Source organism: Macrotis lagotis, chromosome 2 (assembly GCF_037893015.1).
Source record: "Macrotis lagotis isolate mMagLag1 chromosome 2, bilby.v1.9.chrom.fasta, whole genome shotgun sequence".
NCBI lineage: Eukaryota > Metazoa > Chordata > Mammalia > Peramelemorphia > Peramelidae > Macrotis > Macrotis lagotis.
In genome coordinates this window covers 149,390,586-149,405,043 of record NC_133659.1, presented here as the reverse complement: position 1 = coordinate 149,405,043, position 14,458 = coordinate 149,390,586, and the positions used below count along the sequence as shown (strand labels likewise).

The 14,458-nt window shown below is 38.9% G+C and overlaps 1 protein-coding gene across 2 annotated transcripts in view; it reads left to right on the top strand.

Annotated features, from left to right (window-relative positions):
* SLC35F3 (solute carrier family 35 member F3) overlaps positions 1-14,458 on the top strand; it is a 566,773-nt gene that overhangs the window by 393,479 nt on the left and 158,836 nt on the right. The window contains exon 1 of one of the 2 annotated variants that reach the window (XM_074222995.1): positions 4,640-5,021. The exons of the other annotated variant lie outside the window; for it this stretch is intronic. Within the exon in view, the coding sequence (XP_074079096.1) occupies positions 4,946-5,021 (76 nt within the window). The 5' untranslated portion in view covers positions 4,640-4,945. Of the gene's footprint in view, positions 1-4,639; positions 5,022-14,458 lie in introns of those variants that run through there. 2 annotated transcript variants of the gene reach the window in all.

Sequence of the window (14,458 nt, the reverse complement as noted above, 5' to 3'; positions counted from 1 at the left end):
CCCTTTTCTGTTTTCACAAAATAATCATGAGAGCATTGTGAAGTTAGTGGTTCAATTATTTAGGACAAATTAACAGCAACTGAGGGAGAGAATCTTATAAGACATATTACACAACAGTTGGAAGGGAAAGGGGACCTGGAAATATGTATTTTTCTCTATCCTGCTACTGTTCTTCCTTAATTTATTACTTAACTTCTGCATCTCAGCTTTTGAATCAGTATCAACAAAATAGTTATGATGTCCTCCTTTCCCCTTCCTCTAAAAGTGCTGATATAACATATTTTCAAGTTTTTTCACTCCAAGAGGGATGAGATATGACTTCTTTATTTGATGAAACAGTTTATTCTTCCTCTTGGTTCATGTGTCCACCTGTTGTTTGGAGGAAATTTGTAATAATAATTTTATTATTGTTCATAAAATCAAAGATGATCAAGAATGTTTTCTCTTGGTAACTATATAGAAAACAGATTGTTGATTTTTTCATTTTTAAAAAAAGTTTATTTATTTTTGAATTTTACAATTTCCCCCTAATCTTGCTGCCTTCCCCCCACCCCCCACAGAAGGTAATCTGATAGTCTTTACATTGGACAACCAATTATTATTAGCTTATAAGCATAAAATTAAATCTCATTGTTACCATTTCAGTATGTAATTATAATTGAACAGTGTGATCATCAATCTTGCTTGATGTTGTTTCTATGAAATTGCCATTTGTTTCCTGTTTGTGTTGACTATTTGCAAAGTGTATTGCTGTTCGTGATATTTAAGAACCTGTACTGAGCAGGCAGAATTGTTAAACATTGTATTGTATAGAGTTCTGAAGATATTTGCTTGAAAACATCTACCAGACCTGGCAATACCATAAGCAAAGCAGGTCTCTCTCTCTCTCCCTGGTAGTTTCCCCTCTGTCTACTCTTGTATGACAGCAGTTAAAACTATGTTATATAGTGCTTGAAAGCATTCCTTCAATTCACTTTCCCTATAGCTGCTGTTTCAGCTTACCATCTCTTTGGGTATCCTGCTGCCTTCTCTTCTCTATTCATATTCAGTCCAACAGTGTTCCTAGAGGAGCATGCATTGCTACAGTGCTGCTAGCCTGGCAGTTTTCCAGGACTTCACAGCTGGTTGGCTCAGTCAGTTAGTGAGCTGTTCTATTATGGTCAAGATTACATGTTCAAACCCTAAAAGTGTGAGTTAGTTTCCCCCTGGAAAAAAATTGTTCCATCATGGCCTGTGGCTTCATTCCTTACCCTGGCTAATTATCTAGTAACTCTAGATGCTTGTCAAGTCTGTCAATAGGACTCAAATGTGAGGGTATGGCTGATTTGATAATAATATTTACAATGAAAAATTTTCAAATTTGGGGAAAACATATCAGATTGGTAGTAGTCAAAATAATGGATCTAAAATTTTAAGAAAAGAAGCAGTCATTTGTTAAACATGTACTATATTCTAGGTTAGAACAGTATTATCTCATTTGATCCTCCCAACAAATCCGGGAATTGAGTGCTGGCAATTATCCCCATTTTACAATAAAATGACTTATCCACAGTCACAGAGTAAATTAATTTCTGTGGTTGGCTTTGAACTCTGGACTTCCTTACTCCAGGTCCATTACTCTATCCTTTGTAACATGTAGCTATCCTATTTAAAACTAGAAGGAACCTTAGAGACCATCTCATCCATTTTTCACCTCACACAGAAGAAAGCCAAGCCTCATAGAGGTCAGGTTCATATGGAGGTCAAGTGAGCTCCATAAAGCCAGATTTGAACCTAAGTCTTCTGGTTCCAAATCCAGTTAACTCACCTTTCACAGCACTAGAAGCAAAGAATGGCACAGAAAATCATAAAAATGGAGATATATCAAATTTTTTATGTTTATTATAAGTAATCACACATAATCAAGGATATGTGTGAACAGAAAAAATAAACTGATTATGCATCAGAAATGAGGAATAATAGATGGACAGTCTTAATACTGTATTGGTACCAACCCTAAATGAAAAGAATAAATGTATTTGAGGGATACTCTATAGTGAATTTATAGAGAGAAGTGGGTGAAAATCACATACAAAGGAAAGGCATGGAGAAGTTGCTACCTGCTCAAAGCAAGTATCAATACTGATGAGAACAGGTATCCATCAAAGTAGAAATGTAGATTGCTTAACTATTATTGATGCATCCTACACAACATACATCTTCAATAATTATTTGTTGATAAGAATAAAATTAGAAAAGTCATATTCCAAGGAGAAAGAGAAGAAAATATGTAAGGGGAAATTAAGTCAGTCAAACAAAAAAATATCAATAAAAATCTATTTTAAAAAAGAAATACTTTATTAAATATTATTGGAAATAAAATTTTCCCATGGGGGGAAGAGTTTCCATATGTTTGATATGAATGAATTTTTATTTAATTTTGTTTTGGATTTAGTTTATTTTAAAGAAAAGAAAATAACTTGACAACCACATTGAATGAAAATGAAAAACTGTTTATACATTCTTGGTATTTGAAAAAGGCTCCCTTATCCAACCTGAAAATAATCCTTTTTAGAAAAATGCTTTGTCATTTCAATGTGTTTATACCCACACACACACAAACACACACACTACATGAATATGTTATAGTAAAGGTTTAGAATTGAGATGAAATGCCCTTCAGGGTGACAACTAAGTCAAAAATCCTGAATGGTTTTAATGGAAATGCTGGCATAAGCTAAGTAATGTAGCTGTGGAAATTGTAAGGTAAAACAAAACCTCAGGTGAATTATGGGTAATGTCTAAAAGGAATAGTTCAGGGTCTCTGGGAGAAAGAAAGTCTGAAAAGCATCAGATATTTAAAAACTCAGAGAAACAACAGATCTGAGAACTTGAAGAACACCACCATTCCTATTCCTTCCATTGCCATGAGCCTCACCATCTAACTTTAAGCCAAACTCCAGGAACAAGCTAAAGCTCAGTGATTGTGTCTCTACAATCTTCACTTCCTTAGACATGAGAATGAATGGAATAACATTTGGAGAACTTGAGCAACACAGCATTCCTTGTTCATCTCTTAAAGGCTGAGATGATAGCAAAGTACTTTGTAAGGAAGATACTGAATGTCTCAGGAGTCTTGATGCAAATTTGAAGCTTTAACAACTTAAAAGTGAGGCAAGGTGCTGAGAACAGTTGGCTTTTTCAATGTTAAGCTTTAAGAGCTTCCAACTATACTAAAACTTTTGGTACTCCTTTTATATATGAGACTCTGTCTAGGGGACTCAATACTTATCTATGAATACTGATATGATAATAAAATCACTACCATCTAATAACAGCTAGTATTTATATAGATCCTTAAGGTTTACAAAGCTTTTCACATGTTAACTCACAATGACTCTGTGGTAAGTTCTTATTATCCCCATTTTACAGATGGGGAGACTGAGACAGAGAGAAGTTAAATGATTTGCTGATTCACACAGCAACTAATAAGTGTCTGAGAAAAGACTGCTCTATCCACTACAGCTCCTAGCAGCCTCTAAATTGTCACTGGCTACTTGAAGACTGAATAGATACTGTTGGTCACAGTGTCTGTAATCACAAAAAGTTCAAAAACCTGTTTTTACCCACAGGACCTTTGATAAGCTAGTAAGAGAAAACTACTACCTGAGTAAGTTTCCCAAGGAGAATGCAAGTCCCTGGGAAGAACTTAGGAGCTAAGGAGGGTTTCAGCTCAGATCCTCTTTCTACTTCTCTATTTTCCCAACTTCTTGTATTTCCTATTGCCTTTGCCTGTCTGGAAGAGAACTTTCTACAGAATAAGAAATAATAATGTAATTCCCTTGGTATTAAAGGTCCCATGAACCTACAGTTTCATTTCCTTTATATTTCCCCATGAGATGGGATTCCAGGAATTTACTTGAAATATTGCTTCTGCTACCAATTCCCAAGTTGAAATTCTGTTCATCTCTTTCTCTGTTTAGCAGCAGCAGCAAAGTCACCTGGCTTAAATACTTTAAATAGTGGGTGTCCACCACCACCCTATTGGAGGACTGATCCTCTTTGAAAATTGGTCTGGGAGCTCTTGAGAAGCTACCACTCTGTTGTACAGAGATGGAGGCAGGGGTGCAGTGGGGAGCGCTCCCACCTTTGTAAGGTGGCTTCCTCCTCCATTTACAGAACCCCAGAGCCTCAGGGTCACCCCACTGGAGGTGTCCTTGTTCCTCAATGTCTATCTGTGGTGGAGCAGATCAGGCTGTGGCATTGGAGTGAGGAGTGAATCCGCATATGACAAGGTTTAGAGCAACCTTAAAGTAGGAGAGTGGGTGAGTGAGTGCGTGTGTGTGTTTAAGTGTGTACGTGTGTAAGTGTATACGTGTGTGAGAGCCCAAGGAGGAGCTGTTGTGCTGTTGCTGCAGCGAGAACAGTCAGGGTATCCAAAACAGGCAGAGGGACGAGAGAAAAGAGAGAGGGAAGAGAGGGAGAGGGAGAGAGAGAGAGAGAGAGAGAGAGAGAGAGAGGAGAGAGAGAGAGAGGAGAGAGAGGAGAGAGAGAGAGGAGAGAGAGAGGAGAGAGAGAGGAGAGAGGAGAGAGGAGAGAGGGAGAGGAGAGAGGAGAGAGGGGAGAGGAGAGAGGAGAGAGGGGAGAGGAGAGAAGGGAGAGGGGAGAGGAGAGAAGGGAGAGAGGAGAGAGAGAGAGAGAGAGAGAGAGAGAGAGAGAGAGAGAGAGAGAGAGAGAGAGAGAAGAAAAGAAAGGAGAGAGACAGAGAGAGATAAGGAAGGAAGAGAAGGAAAGGGAAGGGAAAGAGACCGAAACACGAAGCACGCCAGAAGCCCCCACACTCACACTTCTTCTCTAAGAAGGAGTGGTTGTGTTGAAAATAGGGAAGGGAGAGGGACTCCTACTTCAGCCGGCTCCAGGATGTAGGCAATCAGCTGAAGAGCTCCTGCAGGCAGACGGGCTCATCATGAAGAAACATTCAGCCAGGGTAGCCCCTCTCAGCGCTTGCAACAGTCCGGTCCTTACTCTAACCAAAGTGGAAGGTAATGCATGCATCCCCTTGCCCTGTGGGGGGTGGAGGGAAGGGGGAAGGAAGAGTTCAGGGCGATGGAAGAGTTCGGGGCGATGGCAAGCCTCGAGCGGCCCGCGGACATCTAGGAGAGCCTCCAGTGAGGAGGTGCTGCATCTCCTTCAGGCAGAGCTGTCCACTGTGGCCTGAGCCATGCCTTCCTTAGGTCCCCTGGGAGCAGGTGGGTGGCTGGAGCAGGGAATGTAAAATCTGCTCCATTGACGGAGACCTGAGTCTGCAGTGCGATGCGTGGGACGGTGTGGGGTGGATCAGTTGGCACCAGCCGCTGCTGTTGCTGCTGCCGCCCCAAGGCTCCCCCGCACTCAGACTTCAGGAGCCGCCGAATTTGCTGCAGTGATTTTGGAGGAGGATTGGCCCCTGGGGTGCAGGCTAAACTGCAGTTACTCGACTTTCTGCTGGGATTAGGGGAAGGGAATCTTTGGTTCCTAGCCCATCTGACTCCAATCATTACCAATGTTCTTGCACCCCTCTGGTAGCCTCATCTGCCCCCGCCTGCCTTGGCTCACCGCCTGCCAGATAGCAGGTAATCCTTGAGAGAACTTTCCCCCTTAAGTTGCCATTAAGTTTGAAACGTGGAAGACCAGGAAGGTGTTGGGGGTGGGGGTGACAGAGATACTGCAGTGGAATCAGATGGTTGGGAATTTTTGTCTACACTGGTGTCATTCCCAACAGATGCTCAACTCAGCAGGAATGGGCACGGCAATGAGTGTAATTGGCTCCTCTCCAAGTTGGATTTTATTTGACATCTCTGTGGCCGTTGTGCCATTGTGGCCCCTTTCTCTGAAGCCACAGGGATGAGCTTTTCTTCTAAACCCCACCCCCTCCGTGACCTCCCCAGCATCCTCCTTGTGCATCTGACTGATGGGAAGACCCTTTATTACATGACATTGTCAGCAGTGTCGGCCTTCATGTATGAAATGCAGCAACCCTGGGGATGTGTACATGAAGGAGGAGAGGGAGGAAGAGCAAGGAAAGCATCCTCTGAATCCATGAAGAGTTTTGTCTTATTCAGATTCCTCTCTAATCTTGCTAAAGTGAGGGGAGAAATTATCTTCATGTGGAGGAGAAGGGAAGGACTAAACATGGTCAAAGACTACTTTAGGGTTTTTTTTAACTCCTTCCACTCTATTCTTACAAGGAAATGGGCTATCTCCTATCAAACACAACTATGATTAACTCTACATGGAATTGCACTCATTCACATGGGAAGTTTGACAGGTATCCTCTTCCTTCCCTATCCCATAAGCAACAACTCCATTTTTATTTCTTTACTAATGACTGGCATCATTTGTATAGAGATCTCCATGATCTTTGCCACTATAGAGAGGCTTACATCATGTAGATAGGGAAATGTCCATTTAGAAACTTTGATACTCATGATATCTGCAAACCACTAGCCAAGAAGCTAGTAAAATTGCTCCCCCAACCCAATTCCCTCCAAGGAACCTTGAAAGAAATTAAGGGGAAAAAATGCTTCCTGAATCAGATTCTGTTTTAACAAATGTAGAAAAAGATGCTATAGGGTCCAACAAAAACTTGGGACAGCACCATTCAAAAAGAATCATTGTCTTGGGGAGGAAAAGGATTTTAGAGACAAAATAGTTCAATGTGTACCTAAACAGAAACTTTGCTCTGTAATATCCCTGTCAAGTTATCATCCAACCTATGCTCACATAATTCCAGTGAAGGGGAACCTAGTTCTTTCCAAGGCATTCTTGGAATTCTTGACAGTTTTAATTGTTAGGAAGATTTTCCTTATTAATATAAGGCTTACTATAGTAAGCCTAAGTCTGTTTCTCTGCAGATTTTATCCATTTACTGCTAATTCTGCCTTCTGGGGCCAAAAAGAACTAACCTGACTTCTCTTTCACAAAATATTCCCACAAAGAATACTTTTTCAATGTTTTTTCCCAAAAGAACTACCATGACCCTTTTAGATTTTCTTGTCTTCAATCTAAATGTCTCTGGTTCCTCCAAAGGATCCTCCTATCATACATACTTGTTGGACTGAGGCCCCTCATTATTCTGGTGACCTTCTTCTGGACATGGTGCCTTCTTTATTCTGCAGTCACCCAAGAGCCAAAATAAACTTTTCATAGGATGGTGGCAGCTAGGTGGCACAGTAGATAGAGCATTGACCCTAGAGTGAAGAGAACCTGATTTAAAAATCTGTTCTCAGACAGTGGATATGTACTAGCTATGTGATCTTGGTCAAGTCACTTAACTCCATTGGCCCACCAAAAAAAAAAAAGAAAACATAGAAAAACTTCAAATTCTAATCAACTCAATTTTTAGTCTGTCCTACCCCCTTCTTCCTATCACTACTGAGGAGGACAAATGATTTTTTTTGCCAAAACATGTCTATTTTATGGCAGGAAAATAGGGAGTTTCCTCTCTGGGGGATGTTGGGCAATGAAGTTATATAATGGATACACCACTCTCTAATCACTCAGCCAAGGAGGATCCCCAACATGTTCCCAATCCCTAGTACCATCTGCTTCAGTAGTCTCTCTTCTCTCTGTTTATCTTATCTACCTGTCTTTACAAGTCACTCCCAAGAACTCCTGAGATTATAACATATATTCACTGAATTTATGACAACTTGAGTTTTTACATATAACCCAGGAATCTAAGCCATCTCCCAAAGCCAGGGAAAATAAATGCTTCCCTTTAGCTTGCCTGTAGCACCAAGCACTCAAAATATTGTTCACATGCTATAAAGTTCCTTTCCTCTTTCTGGTAATTTTCTGTCCTTGAGAAATTGATTTTTCCTGCCTGCATAAAAAGCAAGAGACTAACCTCTAGTCACACAGGAATAAGGAAGGAGTGGACTGCTATGTCTGAAACAAAGTCCATGTGCTCATTCAATTTAGGTATTATCTAAGAAGGGTTTGCTATTATTTTGACTTGTGGGGAGCAACACATTTTAACCTGAGTCTACACTAAGCTGTAAGTTTCATGATGGCAGAAACTCCATTAATAAATAAGTCTTTATTGAATATTTCCCTGTTGCTGAGTAATATGCTGAGTACTCAAAGTATAAAAACAAAATACATTCCATGCCCCCAGATCTTATATTTTTGTATTGATGGGAGGCTAAAATTAAATGGAGATGATGGCTAGAAAATGGACTTTGGATCTGATCTGGGAGTAGAGATGGATGTGGTGTCAGAGATCAGTTGATGATCATGCCCATTCCAGAAACAATGGCAGTATGCTTCATGACCATTCCCAGAGTAAGAGTGAGAAAAGCAGAAGACATATAGGTGACATATCACAGGACACATGATAAGATGTCTAAGACAGAAGCTGCTCTGCATGTGGTAGTTCTTGATAATGTTTGTTGAATTAACTGAATTAAAAATTCCATGTGTCAGTAACCTTGGCCTAAGTAGAAGAGCTGAGAGCCGCCAGACCCCGATGGCCAACCTTTTCTTCCTCACTCCATGTAAAAAAATATATATCATGTCTGCTTTGAAAGGCCAGCACTAGGTAAAGTTATGAAGCAAGTAAGTAAAGTACTCACAGCTTTTTTTCATCTATTACTCTCTGTCCCTACAAAATCTGCCCTCAGAAAGAATCTGAGTCACTTAGACCTGAGTATAAATTAATCAGTTCATTACTTCTCATAGATGCCTTTGTTAAAGTAACTTAAAGTGTCTATGAATAAATAAGGAAGGTATTAGGTAGAGGGGCTTCCCAAATTCCTGAAACAATACCCTGTAGGAAACCTTCTATTTTATCCCATAGGTGATACTAGCCTTACTGATCTTATAATTGCAGCTTGGTAAGAAGACATGACTTAAGGCAGTGGTTCATAAACTGAAATTCATGACCATATATCTCATATATACATTTATCTATCTACCTATATATATATATATATATATATATATATAAATTTGCATCAATAACAGGTATATATGTTTTATTTACAAATAATATAAAATATATACAAAATAATGTAGCATATGTGAAGCAATTGTATTGAAAGAACTATATATTTGCATATGGTCATATGCATATATGTAAGTATGAGTGTTATATCTACATGCGCATACATATAAATTTAACAGTTTGCTTTATACATGTATATATAAAACTATATTTCAATAGAATTGATTTGCTTTACAATTTTACGTATTTTATTTCTGCATTTCAAAGCATGATTCAGAGAAGGGGTTCATAGGCTTCATCATACTGTTATTAAAGAGGTTCATGACCTGAACCTAGCTTAGCAGGTAAAGTACTGGCCTTGCATTCAGAAACTGCTGGCCTTGAATTTCACATCCAACAGTCTTAGCTGTATGATATTGGTAACACGGAAGTAATAATACCTGAAGGTTCTACCCAGAATAGTCTATGAATGCCAACTATTGATATTATTCACCTGCTCAAATGCTTCCGTCCATAATAAAACCTGAGATTATGAAATGTGGCCTCCTCTCCCCCACTTTGTGAACAGGTGCTTCCAATCCTGAGACATACTGGGAGTGAGGCTGGACATGGAGTTGTTAAACAGGCCTGAGCTGAGCAGTGTGGCTGTAGAGGTGCTGTGCCACAAGCCCTTGAGTGGTGAGTGAGGCACTAGCAGAGAGGTGGCTCCGGTTGAGGAACACCCTGAAGCTCTTCCTTACTAGAAGCAATGGATCTGAAGAATACTTTGAAGGACCAAGCTGTGTCAATTGACACTGTGTTTTTTTTTAATCCATAAGGCAAAGAAAAGAGAGTGGTTGAAAATGGTTATTTTCCAAGAAAAATTATAATGAAATTTGTGTGTCAATTGATAAGCCTGGTCCTTCAAATGTTAATGAATTTAAATGTCTATGTAGTAGACCTGCTGCTGGCTTGGAAAACTAGGGACCCTCCGCCACTAAAGTGTCCCATTTCTGAACTCATAGACAGACCAGGATCAGTCTTGGGAGAAGCTGATCTCATAAAGAGAGGGGTGAGATTGTTATTGTTTCTAACTCATCATACCCCAACCCCAGAACAGAACTATGGAAACAATCACTTAAAAAAGCTTAGGCTCATGTCTGAGGTCTCTCTAAAAGGGATTAGAAATGTATTCATTATACAAAGATTATATATGATGTGGGACTGCTATTTATTCCTTCTACAACAACAACAGAAAATTAAAAAATGTACTGATAAAAATTTAAAACATGAAACAGTAATACATAACTCCTATTATACTCTTCTTCAAAGTCAACATGTAAAACAGAAATGCATATAGCTGAATAGTCACTTTACCTTCCCCTCAACCCCACATTTTTTGAAAAATTCCCTTAAGGCTCATCTTTGTGCAAACCATTTCATGGTTCTTACCAAAGTCAGGGGAAAAAATACAAGATAAAAGAGATATCCAGAGCCTTGAGATTCAACCTTCTGTGCACCTAGCCTCCACATGTGTTCAATGTCATATACAAGTAATTACCATTGCTACTCAGAGTTCAGGAAAGGTGCCCTTTCCTCAAGGTCAAGAAACTCCAGAAAGCTTTCCAAATCACAGATGGGAAGAAGATGGGAAGAAAAAAGCAAAAGTGGAAGTCATCCATCGCTTTTAAGTCATGAGTAGGTGTCTCTTCTTGGCTGTAATGGCCTTGATGAAGGCCCTCTTACCCTGTATGCAATTATGAGGACTAAGGAATTGCTTCATCATTCCAAAATCTATTGTTCAAAGTAAATGTGTCCTTGAAAGTGAAAGAGGTGGTGTCAGTTCAACATCGTTCATCTTCCATGAATTTTTTCTACCCCCAAGATTTTTGTTTCTAAGTAATCTTTACATGACAATGTCTACATTTCTTTTTTTAATCTTCCTTTATAGTTGATAAACCTATAACCTTTCAAGAATCCCACATGGGAACTTGAATCATATTTCAATGCAGTAGCTGTTTTTACAAAAATCTTCTTTATATTCTGAAATAACACAAGTAAGGTATCAGTTCAGATTAAATGTGTTTCTGTGCACATATGGAGTGCTTTCTAGAAGCAGCTGGCAAATGCAGTGGATAGAACATTGGGCTTGGAGTCAGGAAGACCAGAGTTTGAATCCAACCTTGTAGACTTACTGTGTGACACTGTGCAAGTCAATTAACATCTCTCAACTTCAATTTTCTTAACTGTAAAATGGTGATAATAGCAGCACCTACCTCCTAGGGTTTCTGTGAGGATCAAGTGTTAAAATATTTATAAAGCACTTAGCACATAGTGGGTACTTAAACATAGTTATATATGTATAGCCTATATTAGATTGCTCTCTGTGGGGGAGGGGAAGGAAGGGACAGAGGGATAAAGGAAAATGTGAAACTCAAAACCTTACAAAAAATGATTGTTAACAATATTTTTACAAGGAGTTGGAAAAATAAACAAATTTTAAAAAATAAAATTAATGCCTAAACATTTCCTTCCTTCCTTCCTTCCCTTTAGTGTGAAAGAAAAGAGGTCCAATGCCCTTTCCTTATAGCAGACTAGGAACCATTTCTCATTGTCTCAAGTCTATTAGAAGGAAAGCAAAAATAAAGAACCAATATATTCCTCCCTATGATAAATTCAGTGCCCACAAACATTCTTTATCTCTGACTCTTTCGTTTTGGCATTTCATGTTGTGTTTGGCTTTAGTTCTATTTTTTGAAATAATTTGCATTTTGTACACTTGTTTTGGAAGCAGTGAATCATTTTGTTTTGCTTTGGATGTTTGATGTTAGGTAGTCCCCATATTGTGGTGTTTCTGTTTGGATAAGAGACAAGGCTACAATGAGGGAATTTAATTTACAAGGACTATTTATTAGACTGTGCCACAAGTCCCCCAAAGCATGTCATGAGGGCACCATTATATGGAGCATAGGAAAACAAATTTAGAAATGAAATCCTCAGTTTCTTTAAACAGTGGGTCAACAAAGTAAAGCTCTGAATGAATCAAAGGAAAATGGATGAAATGATTATTGTCTTATCTCACCCTCCTGGCTTCCAAGTCTGGGATGCTCTGTGATTCTGAGACTGCCAGGAAAGAAGATTTTTACAAAATCAAGAGGTGCCTAGATCATGATATTTAAAATCTCTCATTCATGTTAAGTCAAACAAAATACAAATAAGGAGGGAATGTGGCGTAATGAAGAGAGAACTGACCTTAATACCCAGACTCAAGTCCCATCACACATTGGCTATTTAATTCTATTAATCTCAGTAGAGTTTAACTCTCTAAGATTGTAAATTAGAGGAAGTAATCTGCTTTGGGAGTTCCATTTATGGGAATAGAATAAGCATTTCTATAGTTCCTGTTATCAGCCAGGCATTGTGCTAAGCACTTCTTACAAATATCTTGTTTAAACTTCACAGCAACCCTGCAAAGTGCTGGTATTATTCCCATTTTATAGGTTGACTTGCCCAGTGCCATACACCTAGGAAGTGTCTGAGCTGAATTTGAACTCAGGTCTTCCTTTTAAAATTTATTTTCTTTTTCCAATTGCATGCAAAGGTAGTTTTCAACTTTCATCCATTTGCAAGTTTATGAATTCCATATTTTTCAACCACCCTCCTTGCCCTCCCTCTTCCCCATGACCACAAATAATCTGGTAAAAGTTTTACATGTACTATCATGTTTAACAAATTTTCATATTAGTCCTGTTGTGGGAGGAATTTAAATGAAGGGGGAAAAAACATGAGTAAGAAAGAAAACACAAAAAAAGTTTTATAATGCAAGCATGGTATACTTTGCTCTGCATTGAGACTCCATAATTTTTTCTTTGAATGTGAATGGAATTGTTCACAACAGGTCTCTCAGGATTGTCCTATATCACTAAACTGCTGAGAGGAGCTCAGCCATCATAGTTGATCATCTCACAATGTTGTTGCTAATATGAACAATGTTCTCTTGGTCCTGCTCCTTTCACTCAGCTTCAATTCATTCAAATCTTTCCAGACTTCTCTAAAATCCAACCACTCATGATTTCTTACAGAACATAGTACTCCATCACATTCAGATACCATAATTCCTTCAGCCATTCTTCAATTGATGGTTAGCCCCTCAAATTACAATTCATTGCCACTACAAAAAAAAAAGCTGCTAAAAATATTTTTGAACATGTGGGACTTTTCTCAATTTATGAACTCTTTGTGATATAGACCTAGTAAGTGATATTGCTGGACCAAAGGAAAGCAAGCATTTTATTGCACTTTGGGCATAGTACCAAATTTCTCTCCAGAATGTTTGGATCAATTCACAACTCCACCAACAGTGCATTATTGAACCAATTTTTCCACATCCTCTCCAGCATTGATAGGTGTAAGGTGTACTTCAGAAACTCAGATCCTCCTGACTCCAGGAGCATCATTCTATCCACAATGCTGGCTGCCTATCTACCAATTACATCCCAAATCTGATACTCCTTCCCCAACCCCCACTCAAGCTCATTCCTGGGTTAAGAAGTAATAACTGTGGATAATAAAAGTGGCACCAAACATTCTAATGGAAGGGTTGGCTTTTAGTTAGGGGCTGTAAACACTTTTCACAGGGTCCATTAATATTTACAATTGCTTTTTAAATTACTCCTGAAGCTTTTGCTACAGCAGGATAGCTCCATCTCAGCTCCAAATGAGGGCAGTCAGTCTGATGTTGTTGCTCCTATGAATGTATCCTATCTCAGTAGTACTGGTTACTTTTCCTCCCTGTGTTACCAGCAGAGTCAACCCTACTTGTGCCATCTGAGTTGGCAGTCTCCCTTTCGGTATGATTTTATTTTGTTATATTTTATTTTTTCCCCAGTTACTTGTAAAGGTAGTTTTCATTATTCATCCATTTGCAAGCTTATGAATTCCACTTTTGTCAACACCCTCACCTCCCTTCTCCCTCCGCATGGTAGCAAAGTTGCACATTTAACATATTTCCGTATTAGTCATGTTGTGAAAGAGGAATTAGATCCAAGGGGAAAAAACTATGAGAGAGAAAGAAAAAATAAGAAATTTTACAAATGAATACAGGATGCATTGATTTGCATTTAGTTTGCTTTTTCTGAATGTTGATATCATTTTCCACAACAGATCTCTCAGGATTAGCCTCAATCACTGACCTGTTGAGTGAAGCTGCAGCCAACATAGTTGATCCATATCAGTGTTACCATTAATATGTACAATGTTCTCTTGGTTTTGCTCACTTTACTCAGCATCAGTTCATGCAAGTCTTCCCAGGTTTCTCTAAAGTTCCGCCTCTCACGATTTCTTACAGAACAATAGTATCCATCACATTCCTATACCATAACTTGTTCAGTCATTCCCCAATTGATGGGCATCTCCTCAAGTTCCCAAGTGGTATGATTTTAAATAAGGTTAGGACCTGAACCCATACATTTCACTGACACTGGCATAGAGAACAACTGAATGTGAAAATTTTCT